General features: G+C 47.3%; 1 protein-coding gene across 5 annotated transcripts; it reads left to right on the plus strand.

Moving 5' to 3' along the window:
* The first annotated feature begins 6,154 nt into the window (after nucleotides 1-6,154).
* LOC144738132 (uncharacterized) lies at nucleotides 6,155-21,794 on the plus strand. Of its 5 annotated transcripts, none has more exons than XM_078621064.1 (4): nucleotides 6,155-6,277; nucleotides 7,111-7,285; nucleotides 15,388-15,489; nucleotides 16,505-21,794. In XM_078621064.1, exon 4 carries the CDS (start codon nucleotides 16,533-16,535, stop codon nucleotides 18,786-18,788), a length of 2,256 nt encoding a protein of 751 aa, XP_078477190.1. In that variant the 5' UTR covers nucleotides 6,155-6,277; nucleotides 7,111-7,285; nucleotides 15,388-15,489; nucleotides 16,505-16,532; the 3' UTR covers nucleotides 18,789-21,794. The 5 variants fall into 5 exon arrangements, 4 of the variants coding, with proteins under 4 accessions (XP_078477190.1, XP_078477191.1, XP_078477189.1 ...); XM_078621065.1 differs by lacking the exon at nucleotides 15,388-15,489 and adding an exon at nucleotides 15,559-15,597; XR_013589144.1 differs by lacking the exons at nucleotides 15,388-15,489; nucleotides 16,505-21,794 and adding an exon at nucleotides 12,529-13,484.
* Nucleotides 21,795-23,095: the final 1,301 nt, after the last annotated feature.

The following is a 23,095-nucleotide window of genomic DNA, read 5'->3' on the forward strand; positions in this document are numbered from 1 at the left end:
TGGAGATGGCACGTCAATGATCGCCCCCTACCGACAGACTCATGTCCACGTGCAGGCCGGTGCAGGGCCACCTTGTGCCCACACAGGGGCAGCTGCCACTTAGGGGGCACCTTTAGATTGTTTGAGATGAGATTCGATACGAAACACTGAGTTGCTGAGGCAATTAGGCAAGCGACTTATGAGTGGAAATATGATGTTGATAACGAGTAAATGCGTGGGAGCTTCATTGTCTCTCGCTCCTGCTGACAGATTTACCCAGCCTACAGCTCCACAGATACCAGCCGCTCCTATTCTGCAGGGACAGCTACGCATGGTTCGAATTAAGTTCTAGATACACACAGACTCACGCAGAGATCCATAGATTAGCACCGTTGGTTACGTATGGTGCGAAAGACGTTCAAGGTACACACAGAGACCTATAAATTAGCACGGTCGGCTATGTATGGTGTGAAAGAAGTTCCAGATACACAGAAACTCGGAGCAAGTTTGAGTCGCGTGTAGTTGTGGGCCGTGGAAGTTGAACAGGCGCGTGTTGCTACTGACACTAGTTGAATATGGTTGGATTGACGCTGATAGAGACAACAACCGCTATTTGCCATTAAGTGGTGGTGACGTCACCACGACGCTTGTGCCAGGCCATGTGCACCTTGAGGCCACTGCCTTGGGATGAACTGTGTAGACTCGTCCTAAGCCATCAGATTCACCAACAGCAGCACGTCGCTTCCAATTTTTTTAGCAGTCCATGTGTAATGCGAGCGTAAGCGGGGTTTCGCTGCTCGGCTCTGGGCCAATCATACGGCCCGGGGTATTGGGGGCGGGGCCCAGTATGTGGGCGTACGTGAAGGTCCGCCGCTCACCTCCGGTCCAATCGGATGCGAGGAGAGCAGGGGCGGAACCTAAGGGTGGAGCCAGCGGGGCGCTATGGGTTGTCAGGATCTGGAAGGTTCGGTGAAGGGCGTGGTGAGAGGGTGGAGACAGGATCACGTGGTGAAGGGAATATAAGTGGGATCCGGAAGGGGCTCCGGGTCAGTTGGTGGAGTCACCGAGCAGGACCACGTTGGGTGGCCGAAGGGTACCCGCGCCATCAGCCACGTGGCTGGAGACGCTTCGAGCACAGCGTCAGCCAACGGTGTGCGGGAGCGGGGATCAGTGCGACTGACAGAAGGCGCGTGCGGGGCGCGCGAGAGGAGCAGCCGGTCCGCTGTCGGGACCAGCGGAGTGCGAGAGTCAAACGAGAATAAAGAGAGAGAGACGGAGACCCAGCAGTGTGTCGGCGAAATCCTTTATTACACATGTATAGTAGGAGGAAACTTAATGGTAGAGCAGGTTGGCAGCAAATGGGTCACTTGTGCACCAAACAAAGAACGCCATAAGGGTGGTATCTTGTGGAGCCAGGGCCTGTTGTGGGGCATTTCCTTTGGTGATGTAGATGTGTTGACCATTTTGGAGGTGAAGTGCCAAATGGACAACTGTGGGGGAACGGTCATGGATGGGGAAGCCAAGAATTCTGTAAATGGCCTCATTGTTGCTGATGTATCTTCCTTGGAAAGAAAGGTTAAGCTCATGCACACTTTGCCCCTCTGTTTTGTAAGGCAAAGACAGGCATGTCCGAGCATTTGTTGATGTATTGGCAAACATAATTGATGGCTTTTTTTAGAATAGCAGAATTTCACGGTAAAGTGGGCCTGGAAGATCTTGCACAGAAGAGGGCAGTAGGGAATGATCCACCAGTTGTGAACCTTAATTAGCGAGTTAGTGGCAGGTCTGAGCGTTGTTTGAAATCCATGCTCAGTATGTCTGTGACGATAGCCATCATGGGCCGACTGAATGTCTTTCAAGTAGTTCCGTGGATACCTCTTGGTACACCTGTGGTCTTGCATACATGGCGCATTTGGATAGAACTGGACACATGGGCCATGGACCATTTGATTGCAGACCACATAGAAAAAAGGGCAGGGTCTGGATGGGGGTGAGATAGCTCAGCACTGATAAATGTGTCAATGTGACTTGCATGAATTATTTCCCTCATCCATAGCGAAATGTGAGCATGAGGAAGACGACGTTTTTGCCACCCAATGGTGTGCAAGTTACTGCTTGCCTATCCAAACATGTCGCCTTCGTTGGTCATAATAAGCATCATGAGGTCATAAACTTTGCATTTTAGACCCTCGCTAAGATGTCATGTCTGTCTGGTCGCTTTTGGATTGGATAAAGGTAAACCTGGATCTCCTTTCATTTGGGATTGCAAGTGAAGGTGATGAAGAGATGGGGAGTGGCATATTGGCTGATGTACGTCATGGCATCCCGAGTCTTCTCATGCATGTATCTTGGTGAACCTGTGAAAGATGAAGGCAAAATAACTAATCAGCCCACATTGTGACAGTTTGCATCTCCTTCGGCATTGATGGAGTCCCAGAGATGTGCATACTGTTCACACGCAGGCGGTTTTGATTCAGTAGAATGTAAAGAAGGCGCTCACTCTCAATGTTGGCATACTCATCGACAGCATACTGGTGAAAGAGGTTGGCGCACCATAATGTGGTGTCCTCCTCTGTCCATGATCACGAAGGAATATATGTTTTTTTTAAAGGAGACAGTTTCGTGAGGATGTCTTGTTCTGCAGCTTTGTAATTGGAGGAATCTTGACGTGATACCCATCTTGGCCTTACGCACGAAAAATGTGTTATTGTAGGGCATCGTATGCTCCGTTAATGTCAAGAAATTGTGCGATGGTGTTTTCTTGGTATGGAAGAACAATGTCTCTCTCACAATGATCCTCACCCACCGTAAGAAAGCAAGGTCAACAATATTTGGGGCATTGATCCTCCCTGCGTGCTCCCCGCTTTGGTGGAAAGTAAAGGCAAAATTTAAATGGGTGATGTTCCCACAAATGTCACAAAACGATAGACGAAATGCAATGAGCTGTAGCTAAGAAAATCCAACGTATTTAGCAGTATAACATATTAATCGGCATCGCAGTACTACATATCAGTAAATAGCGTGACGTGCGCAATCGAAACAATAGAAATGCAGTGAAGAAATAAAATGAAATAAGTTTACATTAAAGAGCAGCAGTACGTACAGGTAAGTTGAGAAGTAGGCTACAGTCTAGATTACAGACTGCCAGTATGCTGACTCAATGACATAAGCATTGCTACAGTAGACATAAAAAGCTGGTAATATGGTCAGCAGCTGAAAAAGCAGGATACAGTCGACATGAAAGGCTGGCAGTACACTGAGTGAGGTAAAGAAGCAGGCAACAGATTATAGACTGTTCTGCCTCACGGCAGGGGTTTAGCCTCACGGCAGGTGGGGGGAGGGGGGGGGGGCGTATGTACACAGGAATTTCCTGTTTTTGATGCTAATTTTGGTCACGTGACCAGGAAGTTGCGATTTAAGATTCCCGCTAAACCACGGGGGTGTCGGCCATTACACACATAATTCAAGATGGCGGCACACATCGCGTCCCAGTGAAGCCAGCCGCAATTGTCCATTGTGGGACTTTAAGAAGCATTGTCTGTAAGTCCGTTTATGTTCATATATTGGCAATGCTGTTATAATGTTAGAATGACCGTTATAATGATGCAAATGCCTTTATAATGCTGTTAAATTGTTATGATAAATACGAGTGCTAGTTAACAACGAAGCCTGCTACTGTACTTTCCTTATTGTGAATGTTACTTGTAATTTAATAAATCGAGTCAAACTTGTACCCAAGTAACTTTATTGCGATCCTGAGAGCAAGGATGACGAAATATCTCATCCACAATTCAGTGTTATGTGTAATAATGTACATTTGGGGTGCAATGTGATGAATACACGATGTGCCTTTATGTAACAGCAGCTTATGCTCTTGTATAGTTATTCAGTGGTAATGTAGGGGCCTGGTCCATCCAGGATCTATTGTTGAGAAACATGTTATCTAAGACAATGGTATGATGATGTGGTGTTCATTCATTGTGTTGGTGTTTCCGTGTATTAACAGATGTTGTATCAGTGCTGTTTTCTTACCAGTTTTACCTCGTTAAATTCAATAAATGACGTTTGGAGTCAGATGTTCATCCTGGCTCTGAGGGTTTATTGGACGCAAGGTTAACTACTCAGCGGTGCAACGCAGCGCACAGCGAGGCGGAGATAGCGGTTAAGACACACACAACACAGACGGGTTAGCAGGCAGGTAGGGGGCGGACCCACGAACGGTGAGAAACCAGGGTAAGCATCTGATTGGAATGGTGGCTGTTTTTTATAGCACGTGTTAATGATCCACGTGCAATGTATGTGTATGTAAAACTTTATCTATGTGAGGAGCGGTGGCGCAGTTATATCACTGCATTATGAATTCAAAAATTAGAGTTTGATAATCGTCGACAGCAAACATTATTGAGAAGTGAAAGCCGAACTTATTATGGACTTCTATGTTGATTGATCCTCAATTAATTACATGGTGAAGTGAGGAAACATTAATACTGAGCAGATGAAGGCTGCCAGGCATGGTTCTGGACACACCACCACATATTTACCATGCCAGTGTGTGACAGTGTCAAGTTTGTATCTGATGTAAAATATATTAACTCAATTGAACACGCAGGTTAAATCAAAACAATTGTTTATTTCTGTTTTTTTCTGGAACTTTTTCTAAGAATGAATAAAGTCAGGAAATTAACACAGCACATTTCCAGCTGAAGTTAGATCTGTTCATCAAAGCATTCAAACAATTCTGAGCCTGGCTTCACACCTCCTAAGTTGCGATTTAACATTAATACAAAGAGTATTATGTTCAACATCCTTTGCTATGTTTGCTGAATTTTTATAAATATTCTTTTTGTAGCCAGACAGCCAAAATTGTGTGCTTGGAGTTTTGGGTTGACACTCATTTTGAAGATACTAAGGTTTCCAGGCATATGTATGACCATTAGCCCTATCATTGTGTGCCTTAGCCCCTGTGATGAATTGGGGAATCTTTTTTACTATATCATGAATATATGAAAAAGTATAGCCGTGTAAGTCATGTGTGACTGTGTATATTGCGCTTCCTCTGCAGAATTGGTCTGATGGAGGAAAGGCACTCAGCGCAGCTCGGTACAAGAAGGAAACAGCACGGATCGTACTTGAAATTTGACACAGCACCAGGGAACTCACACAGGAGAGAAACCCTTCAAGTGCACTGTGTGTGAGAATACATTTGCATGGTTATCAGTTCTTCAGAGCCACCAGAGAACACACTGGAAAATTGCCCTTCAAGTGCAGTGTGTGTGGCAAAGCATTTTCAGTTTCATCTGCTCTTAATATACACCAGAGAACACACACAGGAGAGAAACCCTTCAAGTGCAATCTTAGACGTGGTTTAGTGGTAATTTATTGAAGGTGGAGGGGTTACCAGCCCCTCACACCCATCCAGAGCCCCCATTTAGCTGATGTGGTAGCTACGAATGCCACGAGGGGAAAGGCTAATCGGAATTGGCCCTCCCCCCACAGCACTGTCCACAGTTACAAGAACAACAACCGCCATTCGCCACTAAGTGGCGGTGACGTCACCATGGCGTTTGTGCCAGGCCATGTGCACGGGATAGACCCAGGTGCCATGGGTCGACTGACTCTGTTGACTGGCCAATGCACCACCTGTACCCCCGACTGTGCCAACACACAGTGTACACGCACACACATAGTGTGTACACATACACATTGCATACACAGTGTACACACACAGTGTACACACACAATAATGTTCACGTTGTTGTTGAGCTCACACACCCAAGGGGTCTCTGTTCAAGAGAGGCAACAATATAAATGTAATCTAAATGAACTTAAACTCTAACCCTGACCTCGCTCTCTGACGTCACCACTCATTAACTTGGCGTGAGACGCCAGGGAGAGCTGTTCCCTGCTAGTGACGTCATGTCACCAAGGTATTTAACCCCCCAACCCCCCCCCCTCTACCGCGCTTTTGAGCGTGACGTCACGTCTAGTTGGTCACTCGATTTCGGTTCCAGTAAAATCATTTTCTGGGAAAAGCCACGCCCAGTCACTGGCGGTTCATTAACATAATTTATTAAGGAAAACCGTCGCTATTTCATTGCGACGGGTTCAGCAGCCAAGCCCAATCACCCCACGTGGGCCCGGCTCATTAACATAATTTATTCAATTACACCGTCGCTCGTTGCGGGAGGGGATTGTGTGATGAACCCCGCTAGTGACGTCATGTCACCTCCTGCTGCCGCGTGACGTCACGAGACACCAGGAAGCTGCCAGTCCACACGCGCGCTCACTGAGATCCGAGGTGAGAAGTTGACATCGTGGTGGTGGTTGTTGTGGTGGTTGTTGTGGTGGTTGTTGTGGTGGTTGTTGTTGTGGTTGTTGTTGTTTACCCAGGTAGAGCCTCGCTCCTCTCGTAGGGATATCAATTGAGTAGCAGCGAGGATGGAATCGATGTCCAGGTTAGAACATTACAACGCGGGGCCTAGCCATGCGGGGCCTTGTCTCCTGCCCTCGCCTGATTGCATTTGCTTTAATTCTCTGCTTAAGTTTAATTTGTCTTCATCTGGCTCACTACTTTGAATTTTTTTTTCTTTAAAATATTTCTACAGTTTTTTTTATCCTACCAGGTCAAGCCGACTTCAGCTGCTATACCGCTCTTGTTTTCAGACGCGACCAGTTCACAAAAAGTGGCTTATCCAAGGTTTCACTGTAATTTGTTTGTGTGTGATATATTGTACTAGGGTGGCAAGATGTCAACTACCTCACATGGTATGCAGAATGGCGTGGGTTCGATTCCAACCCTGACGCATTTATGATTGCAGTTTACATTTTTTATTTTTTCTCTCTCTCCCTGTTGTGGCATTGATTTTTCTCCACATTTAGAAACATGTATTTTGAGAATTTTGCTGCAAAACATTTCCATATTATACCCCACAAAGTTGAGCTATCATTTGTGTCCAGGTCGATTCTGAAAAAGAACTATGCAGCTCAGTAGGCCTCACCTGGTAAAATAAAAATATTGTACTGTGTTTCAGGGTTTTTCAATTTAATTTCTTATTTAGCAGTTAAAGATTATGTTTCAGGAGGGTCCTGCATTGGACTGTTTGACCACCACCAAATATATTTTGAGTTTAGGTTTGGAAGAAAAACGGAAAACCCAGTGGAACACCAATGCCGACGGTGACGGCCGACGCCAGGATAGCGGCCACGGGCTTGAAGCGAGGGCAACCCGGCTCTTGTCCCAAGAAAGGAATCCGCTCCCCGCTGCCCTCCACGGTGGCTGCACGCTGAGCCCCAACTTTCCCAGGAGGTCGGTACCTGCAATACACTCGTGGCATAACACGCTCGACACGTATAACTCCTGGTTACACACCTGGTGTCCGTGGCGACCCTTAAGGGTGACCCTCCCCAGCAGTCCCATCCCACTTCCACTTGCAGTGTGCAGCGCACGATCCGGGGCCTGTAGGCGGCTCACGTCAACCCCGATCACGCTGCAGTGTGTTGCACTCACGAGTGACGTTACCGCCGCCCCCGTGTCCAGCAGAATCCGGGTACGCCGCCTGTTCACCTGCCCTTCTACGAGCGACGTGGCCCCCATTATTCCTGCCACCAGCTCCCGCAGCCAGTCACCCGCAGTCGCCGCATTCTGGGGTGTTGTTGTCGGCATCTGTGTGGGGGTCACTCGCTCACCATTATCACGAAAGTTTATTTGTGTTGGGACCACGTGGATTGCACCCCTCTGTGGTCCCCTCTTTAGGGAGGCCTTGGTGTTTAACCCTGATGCTTCTCTCACGCGGGCGATCTGGGGACTGTCTCTCACGAGATGCCCCCATTGGTCGCATAGATAGCACGCAAGGGGAAGGGCGGTGTCTCCATAAGAGGCCCCTTGCCCACTCCCCCTTACCCTCCCAGTGCGCATTTGTTCGAGTTCTGCCTCTTATTGAGATACTCGCCTGGTTAGCCCCCCGACCATGGAGCATAGCCCTCCCACCTCGGATTGGACTATCTCCGCTGTGGACTGCAGCTTGGTCACATTCAGGTGTACTTGGGTCACCTCCCCGCATACTTGGGTTACCTCCTCGCGTACTTGGGTCGCATGGCCTGTGATATCTCTTATGCCGGTCTGTATCCCTACCACCCATCCTGGGGTTGTCTGACGGGGTCCCGGAGGCTCCCTCGTCCCCCCCCCCCCTCACCTCCTCCTCTGGAAGAAGACTTGGGGTGTTATATGGGGGATATGGGCAGTTCGCATCTGGCTGACACCCCGTTGTGCTTGTCAGATGCTGCTGAACTTTCTCGATGGCGAGGTCATCGATGATCTCGGCAGTGTATCCCGGCCGTGCGCTCTGTGTTAGCAAGCGTGATTTATTTTCGTGCGCGCTCATGGAGATCTGAAGTGAGAAGTTCACATCGTGGTTATTGTTGTCGTGGTGGTAGTTGTTGTTTACCCAGGTAGAGCCTCACTCCTTCTCTGTCTTGTAGGGAGGCCGCTTTGGATTGCACCACTCTTCGATTTCACATTAACATGCTAATTTATTACATTAACATCACTTGCCCCGGCCACTTCTTTAAGACCCTTGGGCTACACCCATTTCAAACCTTTTAAAACAGTCTGCCTCAGCAGCAGACCATGCATTTTCTATCAGAGTGTTTTTTTTGCATTCTGACCACAAGTATTGTGGTTAATGCACACATGATTCCTTGTCAAAGGTTTCAGTTTGGTGTTTTAACATCTTAACACCTGTTTTGTTGCCAGAAAAACAGGGAAAACCTATTCTCATATTTTGGTACTGGCAAAGGTTCCATGATGAAATATTACAGTATATTAGAGGTGAGCCGTGCGTGTGCAGAGAGGACAATAAGGAGCCGGAAGTTAATGAATTTTGTGGCAAAAATGCAGGCCTGATTATATGTAAGGATAATGTGGTAAATGAGAAAAAATATAGCAGCGGCGGGGTGTTGGAGTGTGCAGGTGTTACAGGTGTTGAAGGTGAACAGGTAAGGTAAAAATTGTGTGAAAAACATAATAACTTTCCCTTGAGTACGCATGGAATTTTTGATGTGTGTTTGTTTCAAAGTGTTGGTGCAATTGGTTCTCAAAAAAACACAGTAAGTCTGCTTTATTTATATACATTTATACTCATCTTGGAATGTTTTGTATACGGTTTCTCCACATTTATTTCAGTAATTTAGTTTATTTGGAATACAATACAGTACTTATTTCAATTGTGATGTATATTTTAGTTGCCGTTTACCTAACCCTATTATTTAGGTAAGGCTTAAGTATTGAATATTGCCATTCTACCTTTCACATGGCACTTTCCAAGAATGTAACCTCCTCGCTATTTAAGGGGCTGCAGTATTTTCTGTCCATCAGCTATAGCACAGGAGTACGGATTTTCAGCAGAAACTAGATCTCTGCTTTCTTGGTGTAATTACGGCCTATAGTACCATAAAGAAGCTTGGGGTTTTGGATTGTTTTTTGTTTTAGATATCTCTGCCTCTGCTCACATTCGTTGAGGATTTTTATGATTTTTGGATGGCCCATCTAAAGCTGCGTGACCCGGAGTCGGATCCCTTTCCTGTTCAATTTGGCCTGTGGACGAAATTCCCTCTGGCCCCATGCATTACATTACGTAACATTTTCAAATAATTGTGTTTTGAGAAGCTCGCAATGGCCCTATAAAAAATGCATTTCATAGAGTAACAATGATACCCTAATCGATGCCTGGTTCTAGTCAAGGGATCGTCCCCGGCTGGTCAACCATGTTACGCATGTTGATGATCTGGTCATGGCTACTCAATGATATTGAGTTGGAGAATCGTGTTCTGTACCTGGAGAATTCCATGACGAAATGGGGCCTTGCATATGTTCTACAAAAAGATCACCTCCCTGGGAAAATCTTGACCTAAAGCTTTCGTAACTGCAGGAATTCATATTCTTTGGGTCTTTCGGTTAAGTGACGTGACTTTACCAAAAGACCCAAAGAACACCTCCCTGGGAATTTAATGTCATTCAACACTGCACCTGCTCAGCTCTCCATGAATAATCAGGTCGTTCTACACGTGGTGGAGGAGCTCCTATAACTGGTTAATGTGTTCACGACCAGCTCTGGTTTGGCATCCAAAGTCTCACTTCAAATTAGTCTAGCAGCATTCTTTCATTAGGCTCTGTAACACTATGTTGGAGCTGCCTGGACTTTTTTTCTATACCAATGTAATAAACCTTCTTGAGACGGCTTCCGGAATCAGTCCTTTTTATTTTCAACTTCTTTGTAATATGGAAGGAAAATTCCTGTAACGATTCCAACCACCGAGCCAATTGGCCTGACGGCTGGTCCAATTTCAAGGAGTATTGCAAAGCCGCATGATCAGTGCGAACGAGGAATTTCCTTCCATACAGGTACGGCCGGTACAATCGAACAAAATGCACAATCGCCAAAAGTTCCCGCTTTGTCACGCAATATCGCGTTTCCGCAGGGGACAGAACCCTGCTGCCGTACGCCACCACTCGCTCAACCCCGTCCTTACGTTGCGACAAAACGGCCCCAATGCCGATATCACTAGCATCCGTATCAAGGATGAACGGCTGTGAGAAGTCTGGGTAATCTAGCGTAGGCGCCGTGGCGAGGTGTTCCCGAAGTGATCTAAAAGAACTTTCTTCTTCCGCTCCCCATTTAAACCTTTGATTTTTGCCCGTTAGAACGTGTAATGGTTTCACCAACGTCGCAAAGTTCTTAACGAAGCGGCGATAATAGGAAGCGAATCCAATAAACCGCCGAACATCACCCACGGAAGTGGGTGTGGGCCACTTCTCGAACACATTTGATTTTCAGAGGGTCAGTGGACACGCCGTCCGAGCTGACAATATGACCCAAGTAACGGATGGAGTGTTGCAAAAGGTGACATTTTCTAGGCTTAAACTTGAGGTCAGCCGCCCGCATTCTTTGGAAAACCGTCTCCAGGCGTTGGAGGTGTTCCTCGAACGTGCGGCTGAAAACAATGATATCGTCTAAATATATGAAGCACGTTTCCCACTGTAGTCCAGCCAACACCAATTCCATGAGCCGTTGAAACGTCGCTGGAGCCGCATTCAAGCCCATAGGCAACCGATTGAATTCAAAGAGACCTTGCGGCGTGCGGAATGCCGTTTTGGCTTTTGACTCATCATCGAGGGGAAGCTGCCAAAAGCCCGAGGACAGATCAAGGGTGGAAAATAATTTAGCACCCGATAAAGCATCCAATGAGTCATCCATCCTCGGTAAAGGGTACGCGTCCGCCACCGAAATTTTGTTCAACCGGCGGAAATCAACGCAAAATCTTGTACCACCATCTTTTTTCTTAACCAGAACGACGGGCGCGCCCCAAGGGCTGTTGGACGGCGAAATAATATCCGCCGCCAGCAATTCATCTACTGCTCCGCGCACGTGTTCCCTTTCCGCTGGGCTCATGCGATGAGGGTGCATACAGATGGGAGGTGTCGCACCGGTGTCAATATGGTGCGACAAAAGCGACGTGCGGCCGAGGTCCAAATTCATTTCTGCTGAAAACATCCGCATACCGTAGCAATAATGAACGCAGAGCATTCCTTTGCTCATTCGACAAAGAAGAATTTTCCCCGCATGAATCTGCGATCCAGCGTTCTTGCGAACAATCGTGTGGAGGCCCACCAGCGGGCATCCGGGCGCGCGGCGTTTCGTCACAAGAGGCGAAATCGGTAGTGGCGTGAGCCAGCACCGATCCCTCCGGAACAACAACGCGGTCAGGTCCCCCATTCAACACCTGTATGAAAGGTGCCTGACCTGGTCGCACGATCGTTTGTGCCGCCGCCAAGGAAAAAGATTTAGCTACCGAATTTGATGGGGATAATAGCACGCCCTTCGCATTCCTTTCAATTTGAAGGGGTTTTCGGTAACGCAGCGGAATGAGCATTTGCGCTCCCGACGGAACCTCCACCGTAGCAGCGACTACGGCAGTAACTGCGTTACCTGTAGGCGCACTGGCCAGCAGGGAAGGCAGGAACGACATCCTACGACCCCCCGGCATTTCCAAATAATCCTGGTCGACCCGTATTTTCAGCGGCATCCGGCGCAGGAAATCAGTACCAAGCAAGCATGGGACAGCTAGCGAGCGAGAGATCAACACAGGTCCTGCGGCGGTAATATTTCCGATAGCGATGCTCACATCTACCTGACCACAGATACCCATGCTATCCCCATTTGCGGCAACACACGCATCATTAACCCTGCGTATCCGCGACGTAGGAATGGACAACAAATGAAAAATAACATCTGAAATGATGGTGGCAGATGCGCCAGTGTCCACCAAAATACGGACGTCAACGCCGTCGATGGTACCCCGTACCGTCGACGAGCCTGACGCCGCAGCCACAACCCTGCGAGCCAATTTCTTCCACTGTGCAGCAGAGTGTGTAAATGGTGCAGGAGAAGTAAAATGATCCTTAAGAGTGTAAGAATGAGTGCGAGTGGATGAATGATGTGACACGACCAGCCGGGTGTCCGATTTGTGCCGACTCGCCCGAGGTTGTTGCAGTTCCGCAGCAGGTGGAGGAGATGGAGGTCCCCTTGGCGGAAGAGGCGACAGCAGAGGTCGGCAGCGGCAGTCGCGGGTGAAATGGCCTCGTCTGCCGCACTTGAAACACGCGGCCGTCGTCGGCCGGCGGTCGGATGACCCGGCCCCCGCACGTGGACGGCCTGCGTAGTCACCACGCTGGTCGCGCAGCCGCCGTCCCGGAATCCCATGCGGAACAGCAGCAGCCAGCACGTCGTCGTCGCCAGAGTCGTCGGAGCAGTGCACGACCCGTCGTGGAGACCACCCCAAGGGCGGCCTGTCGATTTCGGGTTTCCCCGTCCACGCCGCCATCTGGTCCCAGCGCTTGATGTTAAACTTAGCGTCCAGGCAGCGCGCCACCCATCGCGATGTAAGCGGTTCGTGGCCGCACACTGATAGAGAAATGTTGAGCTCCTGAGACAACTCCAGCATCCAGCATACGGGAAAGGATGAGAGGATCCAAATGATCGGCCGTCGCGTCGGGATAGGCAGCCATGGCCAGCGCCATCAACGCCCCCCGATAAGCCAAAGGCGACTCCTCCGATCCTCGGCGATGCGACATAAATTTTCTGGTGGCTGACGTCGGTGGGTCGTAAAATTCCGCCATCTCTGCGAATGCATCTCGCAGTGTCTTCTTCTTGGACGCCGGGATGGAGCGGAAGACCCCCAGAGAAACATCATCAAGCAGTGTAGGTAGCGCTCCCAGCGCCTCCTCCTCCGTCCAATGCACGGATCTAAAGGCTGACTCGAAGCGCCACGTAAAAGCACTCCAATCGCCCCCGGCGAGAAATTCTTTAATCTGTGGAAGGCGATGTCTGCGGTGGCAAGCGCGCGCCGCGGGCGTCTCCGACTGCGGTTCCCGCGCTCCACCCGTCGCAGGCAAAATGGCGTCCGGCGGCCGCGTGGCGGCAGGCGCGCCCAAAATGGCGGCCGACGGCTCCAGCGCATGCGCCCCGCCCAAAACGTCGGCTTCTTCCCGCGTGGCAGGAGCAATGGCGGACTCCGATTTTTTTTGTAGGACCCCTTCCCGCGGCGTCCAGCTGATCCGCAATCTGGCGACCCACGGCTGGTGAGGACGCTACCGCGGTCACCAGACTCAGCAGAATGACGCGTAACGACCCGATCTGTTCCGCCATCAGCCGCCATCCGTCTTTCGTTCCTGCGGTGGTCACATCTTCTCCCAGTCGACGCTGAGAGGCGTCGAGGAGAGCAGTATCAGCAGGCGGCATAGGGGCTGTAGCCCCCAACAGCTCATCTTCGTCCGTCTCGGCCTCTTCCTCCGATGGAGGCTCGGGCAGGTTCTTTTTTCTGAGGTGCTTGGTCATCTTGACGATCGTCCAAACGGTCGCAGAAGAACTTCTGACACCAATGTAATAAACCTTATTGAGACGGCTTCCGGAATCAGTCCTTTTTATTTTCAACTTCCACAGTTACACTTCACACACTCCCCGTTGCTGACAGACAACGGAAAGCGGGCAGACTTCCCGCCAAGTCCCCACCGCGCACGTGGCACCCAGAGCCCCGTACGCGCGTGGCTCCTGCTCTTCTCGTTCCCAAGTCTGCTCCCGACTTCTCTCTCCCTCGCTCTCTTAATCCCTTCGTCACGTGGTACCCCCCAGCCAATCCTCCGTAGACAGCGTTGACCGTTCCCGATGGTTCCCTGTCAATCCCGGGACCACGCCTCTGATCCGGCTTCCCATTAGCTGAGGCCCCGATTGTCCAGGCCAATCACCCCTGCTAACATGCCGTGATCACGCCGAGGCCATGCTCCCTGGCTCACCCCTTATTGGCTACAAAGCGGGACCGGCAAGCCAATCCCCACGTGAACCCTCTATGGCTGTTATTACACAAAGCTGTGAGTGTCCATCGCCAAGGTCTAGTCCAGGGGTCGGCAACCTGCGGCTCCGGAGCCGCATGCGGCTCTTTTGAACCTTGACCGCGGCTCCGGGGCGGATGCTAGCGAGGGGAGGAGGCGCACTGTGACACCTGCTCTGGCGTTGCCGCTGCTGACAGGTCGCCGCTCAGCTCCACACTGCCCGCCCGGTGACAGGCAATAACGTTGCCGTTGCTTTGTCACATGTTTGGAAGAAGTAAAAACCTTCCTGGGCAGCAAAGAGCTCACCTTTGCTGAGCTGGAACAGCCAGAGTGGCTGGAAAAATTACATTTTATGGTAGACATGACAGCACATCTAAACACGCTAAATACAACCCTTCAGGGGAAAGGAGGCACAGCCCTGCACATGCTGGAGGAGGTTTTGGCATTCGAGCGCAAGTTGACAGTGTTTGTCAAAGATTTACAGAGAGGTACACTGTCTCACTTTCCCTCTTTGAGAGAGTTCAAACAAAGTCATGATACGATAAATTTGGAATATTTCAAGTCTGCAATCACCACAATGCAAAGTTCGTTTGGGAAACGATTCTGTGAGTTCAGAGAGGAAAAAACGACATTATCCTTCCCTGTCACTCCCCTGGCGATCGATCCATCCCTATTGAATATGACTGCATTTGCAGGTGTAAGTCAACCTGATCTTGAGATGGAACTGGCCGATATAGCCGACAAAGATATATGGGTGTCCAAGTTCAAATGCTTGACCGCTACTCTTGAGGATGTTGCCCGTCAGAAGGCCATTCTGGCTCAGAATCATAAATGGAGTGATATTGAAAACCTTCCCAAACAGGACAAACTTGTATTCGAAACATGGAATGCCATCCCCAACACTTATATAAACATGAAAAAGTATGCATTTGGAGTCCTGTCGATCTTCGGCTCCACATATGTATGTGAGCAGGTCTTCTCCAACATGAACTATATTAAAAACAAACATCGATCACGCCTCACAGATGACAGCTTGCAAGCCTGTGTGAAAATGAAGGTGACGTCTTACAGCCCTGATGTGCAGACACTGTGCACTGAGGTTCAGGAGCAAAAATCCCATTAACCAGGTAATTTAGCTATTAATTTGCAAAAATATATTTTACATTGTTAAGTGAAAAAGTCCTTTTTTTATTCAGATTGACAGCTGACTGCACGATCCTGTATATAGCAATAAGGTAAGAAACAATATATGCAGTGTTATATTTGTTTTAATAGTTGCAATGGTTTTGCGGCTCCCAGTTTATTTTTTCCTTCGGAAACGGGTCCAAGTGGCTCTTTATGTCTTAAAGGTTGCAGACCCCTGGTCTAGTCCATTGCAAAGGTCTCGTCAAAAAAACAGGCAATAGTCTACATTATAGACTGCCAATACACTCGCCGATGTTAAGAACCAGGCTACAGTCTACATTAGGCGTTTTTTTTCTTCTATTCACTTTATTTGTATTATTATTTTCTATCTACGTGACTTTACCGAAATAACCAGAGAATATGAATTCCTGCTGTCACGAAAGTTTTAAGTCAAGATTTTCCCAGGGAGGTGATCTTTTTCTAGAACATATGCAAGGCCCCATTTCATCATGGAATTCAACAGGTACAGAACAAAATTTTATAAGAATGGAAACAGTCAGGAAATTAACACTGCACATATGCAGCTTAAGTTAGATCTGTTCATCCTCGCATTCAAGCTCATCTGAGCCTGGCTTCACACCTCTAAGTTGCAAATGAACATTAATTTATACATTTCTGCATAATACAAATAGTGTTCTTTTCAACAGCCTTTGCTATGTTAGCTAATTTTTCTTAAATAAATATTCCTGTTGTAGCGAAACAACCAAAATTGTGTGCTTGGAGTTTTTGGTAAACATTAATTTTGAAGACACTAGGGTGTCCAGGCATATTTATGACCATTTGCCCTCGCATTGTGTGCCTTAACAGCCCTTTGTGATGAATTGGGGAATCTCTTTCACTATATCATGAAAATATGAATATTTATAGATGTGTACGTCATGTGTGACTGTGTTTATATGCAATCCTCTGTGCCTCAATACTCACATAGATGGTGTGGACATGCTTTTCTGTTTGCAGCTGACGCTCTCTCTGCAGAATTGGCCTGATGGAGCAAAGGCACTCAGCGCAGTTCAGTACAAGAAGGAAACAATGCGACCAGCATGCAAACAGCACGGATCGTACTGGAAACTTGACACAGCACCAGAGAACACACACAGGAGAGAAACCCTTAGAGTGCTGTGTGTGTGGGAAGGCATTTTCAGATTCATCTACTCTTAAACAACACCAGAGAACACACACAGGAGAGAAACCTTTTAAGTGCACTCTGTGTGGGAAGGCGTTTGCACAGTCATCACATCTTAAGAACCACCAGAGAACACACACAGGAGAGAAACCTTTCAAGTGCACTGTGTGTGAGAAGGTGTTTGCATGGTCATGCCTTCTTAAATCACACCAGAGAACACACACAGGAGAGAAACCTTTCAAGTGCACTGTGTGTGAGAAGGCGTTTGCACGGTCATCCATTCTTAAATCACACCAGAGAACACACACAGGAGAGAAACCTTTCAAGTGCACTCTGTGTGGGAAGGCGTTTGCAAAGTCATCAAATCTTCAGACCCACCAGAGAACACACACAGGAGATCAACCCTTCAAGTGCAGTGTGTGTGGGAAGGCATTTTTAGATTCATCTACTCTTAAACAACACCAGAGAACACACACAGGAAAGAAACCTTTTAAGTGCAGTGTGTGTAAAAAGGTGTTTGCATGGTCATCCATTCTTAAATCACACCAGAGAACACACACAGGAGAGAAACCTTTTAAGTGCACTCTGTGTGGGAAGGCGTTTGCACAGTCATCACATCTTAAGAACCACCAGAGAATACACACAGGAGAGAAACCTTTCAAGTGCACTGTGTGTGAGAAGGCGTTTGCATGGTCATGCCTTCTTAAATCACACCAGAGAACACACACAGGAGAGAAACCTTTCAAGTGCACTGTGTGTGAGAAGGCGTTTGCACGGTCATCCATTCTTAAATCACACCAGAGAACACACACAGGAGAGAAACCTTTCAAGTGCACTCTGTGTGGGAAGGCGTTTGCAAAGTCATCAAATCTTCAGACCCACCAGAGAACACACACAGGAGATCAACCCTTCAAGTGCAGTGTGTGTGGGAAGGCATTTTTAGATTCATCTACTCTTAAACAACACCAGAGAACACACACAGGAAAGAAACCTTTCAAGTGCACTGTGTGTGAGAAGGCATTTTCATGGTTGTCATATCTTCAGACCCACCAAAGAACACACACAGGAGAGAAACCTTTTAAGTGCAGTGTGTGTGGGAAGGCGTTTGCAAAGTCATCAATTCTTCAAACCCACCAGAGAACACACACAGGAGATAAGCCCTTCAAGTGCAGTGTGTGTGGGAAGGCATTTTTTGATTCATCTACTTTTAAACAACACCAGAGAACACACACAGGAAAGAAACCTTTCAAGTGCACTGTGTGTGAGAAGGCGTTTGCACGGTCACCAGATCTTCAAAGACACCAGAGAACACACACAGGAAAGAAACCTTTCAAGTGCACTGTGTGTGAGAAGGCGTTTGCACAGTCATCACATCTTCAAAGACACCAGAGAACACACACAGGAGAGAAACCCTTCAAGTGCACTGTGTGTGAGAAGGCGTTTTCAGATTCATCTACTCTTAAACAACACCAGAGAACACACACAGGAGATAAACCTTTTAAGTGCAGTGTGTGTGGGAAGGCGTTTGCAAAGCCATCAATTCTTAAATCACACCAGAGAACACACACAGGAGAGAAACCTTTCAAGTGCACTGTGTGTGAGAATGCGTTTTCAAGTTCATTTTATTTTAAAAGACACCAGAGAATACACAAAGGAGATAACCCCTTCAAGTGCAGTGTGTGTGAGAAGGAATTTTTACAGTCATCACATCTTAAAAAACACCAGAGAACACACACGCATCAGAAAATCCACAAGAAGTGTAATCTGAAATCAGCTTGTGAAAGTCAAAGTGCTGCAATGACCCCATTGTTCATGAAACAAGAACCAGAAGACAACCCTAGCCTGGACACTTTTAAAGGTATCAAGGTAAAATATGAAGAGGCGAAGGTGACATGTGAAGAAGTAACAGTGAAGAGCGTAGAAGTGAAGGTTAAATTTGAAGATGATTCAACTCCAAAATCAGACCTTCACATAGATGGAGGCAGTGTGAAGCAGGAACTAAATTCTGACTGTGAGGCAGAGCGAGGCAACTCCCAGGAGTTTGTGGATGTGGAGGTGTGGGTGGACTTCTTAGACAATACAAAGTCAAATGGAGACCAGGTAGATGTGCAAGCTTGAGACAATTAAGCTCCAATGGATGCACCTTTGTCACAGGCCTTTCTAATGAATATAATGTGAAGTTGAACACTCAATTTCTCGGTTCAAACTGCAGTGTAAGAGTGGCCAGTATTTGTGGATCTGTGGGTTGGGTCGTTCTCGAATCAGGAGCGACTCATGTGTTTTTTTTAACATATCTCATCTTAAACACTCGAAGGGTGCCCATAATGGGCATCTGCCCTTGTTTGCCACAAGATGACCGTTCACTGGCTTGCATGTGGATATGAGTTTGTAAGTCGGGGGCGATGATTGATATACCAGTCGGATTTGAACCTTGAACCTCTGCAACAAATAGAGAATGTACTACTACTTGGCTTCCCTCTATGAGAGTGCTGCACATATAGGCCTAATCTCGTCAGAGATCAACTTGTAAATACGTTGTGACGTGATGCAGTACAGTTCATTATAGTAATAAAATGTTGCCAATGTGCCTTTTGATTCTTTTGAATCATAATTGAAAGAATACCTGTCTGATTCTGTACGTACATGCAACATTTTGTGTATTAATGTCAAACATGGAATATGTGATGTCCGGACAAAGTATCTGTTTTGGTGGTACGGGTCAAAGGGTATTTTTGTGAATCAGGCCGCATCTGACTCTGGGGCAACTCATTGTCTTTGAAATCGGGAGCATAGTCGGATAATTTATCAGTTAAGGTATGCCACTTAAAAGTTACGTATAGGAGATACATTCTCCACAACAACACTAATTATCATTTTGTACTACGTATATACATTTTGTCGAACTGAGACTTGAAATGGACCTTGCTGATGAACATCAGTTGAAGCAAAGCCCGACTGTTGAGACATTGTACACCAAAACCAGTCCACAGGTGGCCTGTACTGAACACATGCATTCCTAAAAGGCAGTGTTATTTATAGTTTGTGTAAAATATTTGAAGGCATCGCGGATTTTTGTTACAGATTTGTATTCTAGCCTAGGTTTTTATTGAATTTTTACTTCCATTTAAATTAAACTTTCTGTATGTGTCCATTGATATCCCACCTTGTTTACCACATGTTTACTTAAATATGTAGACGCTTCCTCTGAAGACATCACCTCAAATTAACGAGTGGGTTACGTCAGGGCCTCCTCCTCTCTGGCTTGTGATGTCACCAAGAGCAGAACTCGCCTCCTCGGAATCTAACGACTGCACTGTCTTGGAATGCATTTACAAAGTAATCAAATCTTCACAACTGCCAGGGAACACACATTAAAAACCACTTAATGTACACTTGGAAGGCATTTTGAATTGTTTTGTAACTGAAACACGCGTAAGGAGGTCTACAAGGAGCAGAGTCTGAGATTGACGTGTGAAATTTGAAGTTCCATAAACCCATCTTTTGTGATTCAAGGACCCAATAAAGATGGCAGCTGGGAAACGTCACCATTTGTTAAGGTGACCTGTGAAGGCTCTAGGGTTTGACTTCCAGGTCGCTAATGGAGCCAGAGACTAATCACAGCCATTTGTAGATGTGGAGGTTTGGGCGGACTTTTCGTACAATGTCGAGTAGAAGCAGACAGCATGTGTGACCATTAGTGTTGGGTTGACCTGTAACCAAAAGCACGAGACACGGTTTCCCAATGTTTATTTCAATTGTTTAGTTTTTAGTTGATTTGGAATACAGTACGTATTTGAATTGTAATATAAATTTTAGTTGACGTTTACCTAACGCCATTACTTGGGTAAGGCTTACGTATTGAATATCGCGTATTTAGCCGTCGCGCGGCATTTTCCAAGAACGTAACCTCCGATATTCAAGGGGCGGCTGTATTTTCTGTCAATCGAGCAGGGGCGGTTTCTTCATTAGGGCGATTGGGCGACGCACCACCAAAGTGTGAAAGGGACTTTTTCAATCACATTCAAAATCTCATTCAACCACAAGAGTTACGCTAGCCGTTACTGTGCCTCTGGATATAGTCCAATCAGCGTCATGTCACGTTCTGTGGAGTACCGCCTCCTTTTGGGCGATTTCACTTTGGCTGAGAATCGCCCAGAGTGTTCCCATAGACTTACATTCAAAGATGTTTTTTTTCGAATGGTAGGCGCTGCAATGCATTCTCTATGGCTTCCGGGAGGGCTCGCACTAACGTGCTTACGTCATCATACGTAAGCACGTTTCAGTCAATATTATTTGTCGCCACCTAGTGGAATCTTTAATAAAAGAAACTGAGTGGATTGTAATAATAGTGAATATAGAAACAAACAAGGAGATGTATTGTAAGAGTCACTTTATTTTTCATCAATATTAAAGTTGCCTTTACATGCTTAAGCTGTTAATTTATCCATTGCATGGGTGGACCTTATCCTTATCAGTCATCCACACATTTGCCCCCCCCCCCCTGAGAGATTTTGCAGGAGCCGCCACTGCAATCGAGTACAGCAGGGGAGTACGGATTTTTACTAGTAACTAGATCTCTGCTTTCTTGATGTAATTAGGGCCTATGGTACCCTAAATAGGCTTGGTGCTTTGGGTTCCTTGATTTCGATGTCTCTACCTCTGCTCACATTCGTTGAGGATTTTTATGATTTTTGGCAGGCCCATCTAAAGGTGCGTGACCAGGAGTTGGAACCATTTCCTGTTCAACTCGTCTTGTGACAGAAATTCACTCTGGCCCAATGCATTACATTTGTAATGTGAGGTTACACCTGGATGATGATTGGCTCTGCTGGCTTCAGCCTGCAACCAATGGGGAGTCGAGTTAGGGGCGTGGCCCTGGAGCCGTACAGTAGCTTCGGGAAAGTCCCAGGGTTGTGGCTGAGGATTGGCTGCGGGGCATCACGTGGGCCAGGGATTTAAAGGAGCGGAGAAGCCACGCTGGTGCCGTGGTCCGGAGCCTGCCACGTGGCGGGCCCCGCAGTCTCTTTCTCTCGCTGTCAGCCAACAGCGTGAAGGAGCAAGGGAACTGGAGGAACGAATGTGGTGGAAGCTGTGAACGAAACTGAATAAAGAATTCTCAATTCACGACATTGTCTCAACGGGGTTTATTACACATCACATAGCATCTTCAATAATTATGTAGTTTGAGAAGCTCACAATGGCCGTATAAATGAATTGCATTCGTCGCGGTTAAAAATAATATGCTTATCGATGACTGGTTATAGTTAAAGGATTATTCCCTGCTGGTCAGCCCTGTTGCATCTGCTGATCTGGTAATGGCTACTCAATGAGATGGCTGGCTGAGGTGCCATCTCTTGTTTTGCCGGACACACACAGTAACAATAACAACCGCCATTCGCCACTAAGTGGCGGTCACGTCACCATGGCGCTTGTGCCAGGCTATGTGCACGGGGTAGACCCAGGTGCCATGGGTCGACTGACTCAGTTGACTGGCCGATGCACCATCTGTACCCCCGACTGTGCCAACACAGTGTACACACACACACACAGTTTGTACACACACAGTGTACACATACACATTGTATACACAGTGAACACACACACAGTTTATACACACACAGTTTGTACACAGTGTACACACACACAGTTTGTACACACACACAGTGTGTACACATACACAGTGTACACACACAATAATGTTCACGTTGTTGTTGAACTCACGCACCCAAGGGGTCTCTGTTCAAGAGAGGCAACAATAGAAATGTAATCTAAATAAACTTAAACTCTAACCCTGACCTCGCTCTCTGACGTCACCACTCATTAACCTGTCGGCGTGAGACGCGAGGGAGAGCTGTACCCCACTAGTGACGTCATGTCACCAAGGTATTCAACCCCCCAACCCCCCTTCGACCGCGCTTTTGAGCGTGACGTCACGTCTAGTTGGTCACTGTCGATTTCTGTTCCAGTAAAAATCCTTTTTTGGGAAAAGCTACGCCCAGTCACTGGCGGGTTATTAACATAATTTATTCATGAAAACCGTCTCTAGTTCATTGCAACAGGTTTAGCAGCCAAGCCCAATCACTCCACATGGGCCCGGCTTATTAACATAATTTATTCAATAACACAGCTGCTCGTTGGGGAAGGGGATTGTGTAATGAACCCCGCTAGTGACGTCATGTCACCTCCTGCTGCCGCGTGACGTCACGACATATCCGAAAGCAGCTGCACCGCGCGCGCTCTCACTGAGATCCGAGGTGAGAAGTTGACATCGTGGTGGTTGTTGTCGTGGTGGTGGTTTTGTTGTTGTTTACCCAGGTAGAGCCTCGCTCCGTCTCTCTCTTGTAGGGATATCAATTGGGTAGCAGCGAGTATGGAATCGATTCTTTGGTTCTTTTCGGTTAAGTCACGTCTAAAAATAAAATAAT

This window comes from Lampetra planeri, chromosome 78, assembly GCF_965212315.1.
Source record: "Lampetra planeri chromosome 78, kcLamPlan1.2.h2, whole genome shotgun sequence".
Classification (NCBI taxonomy): Eukaryota; Metazoa; Chordata; class Hyperoartia; order Petromyzontiformes; family Petromyzontidae; genus Lampetra; species Lampetra planeri.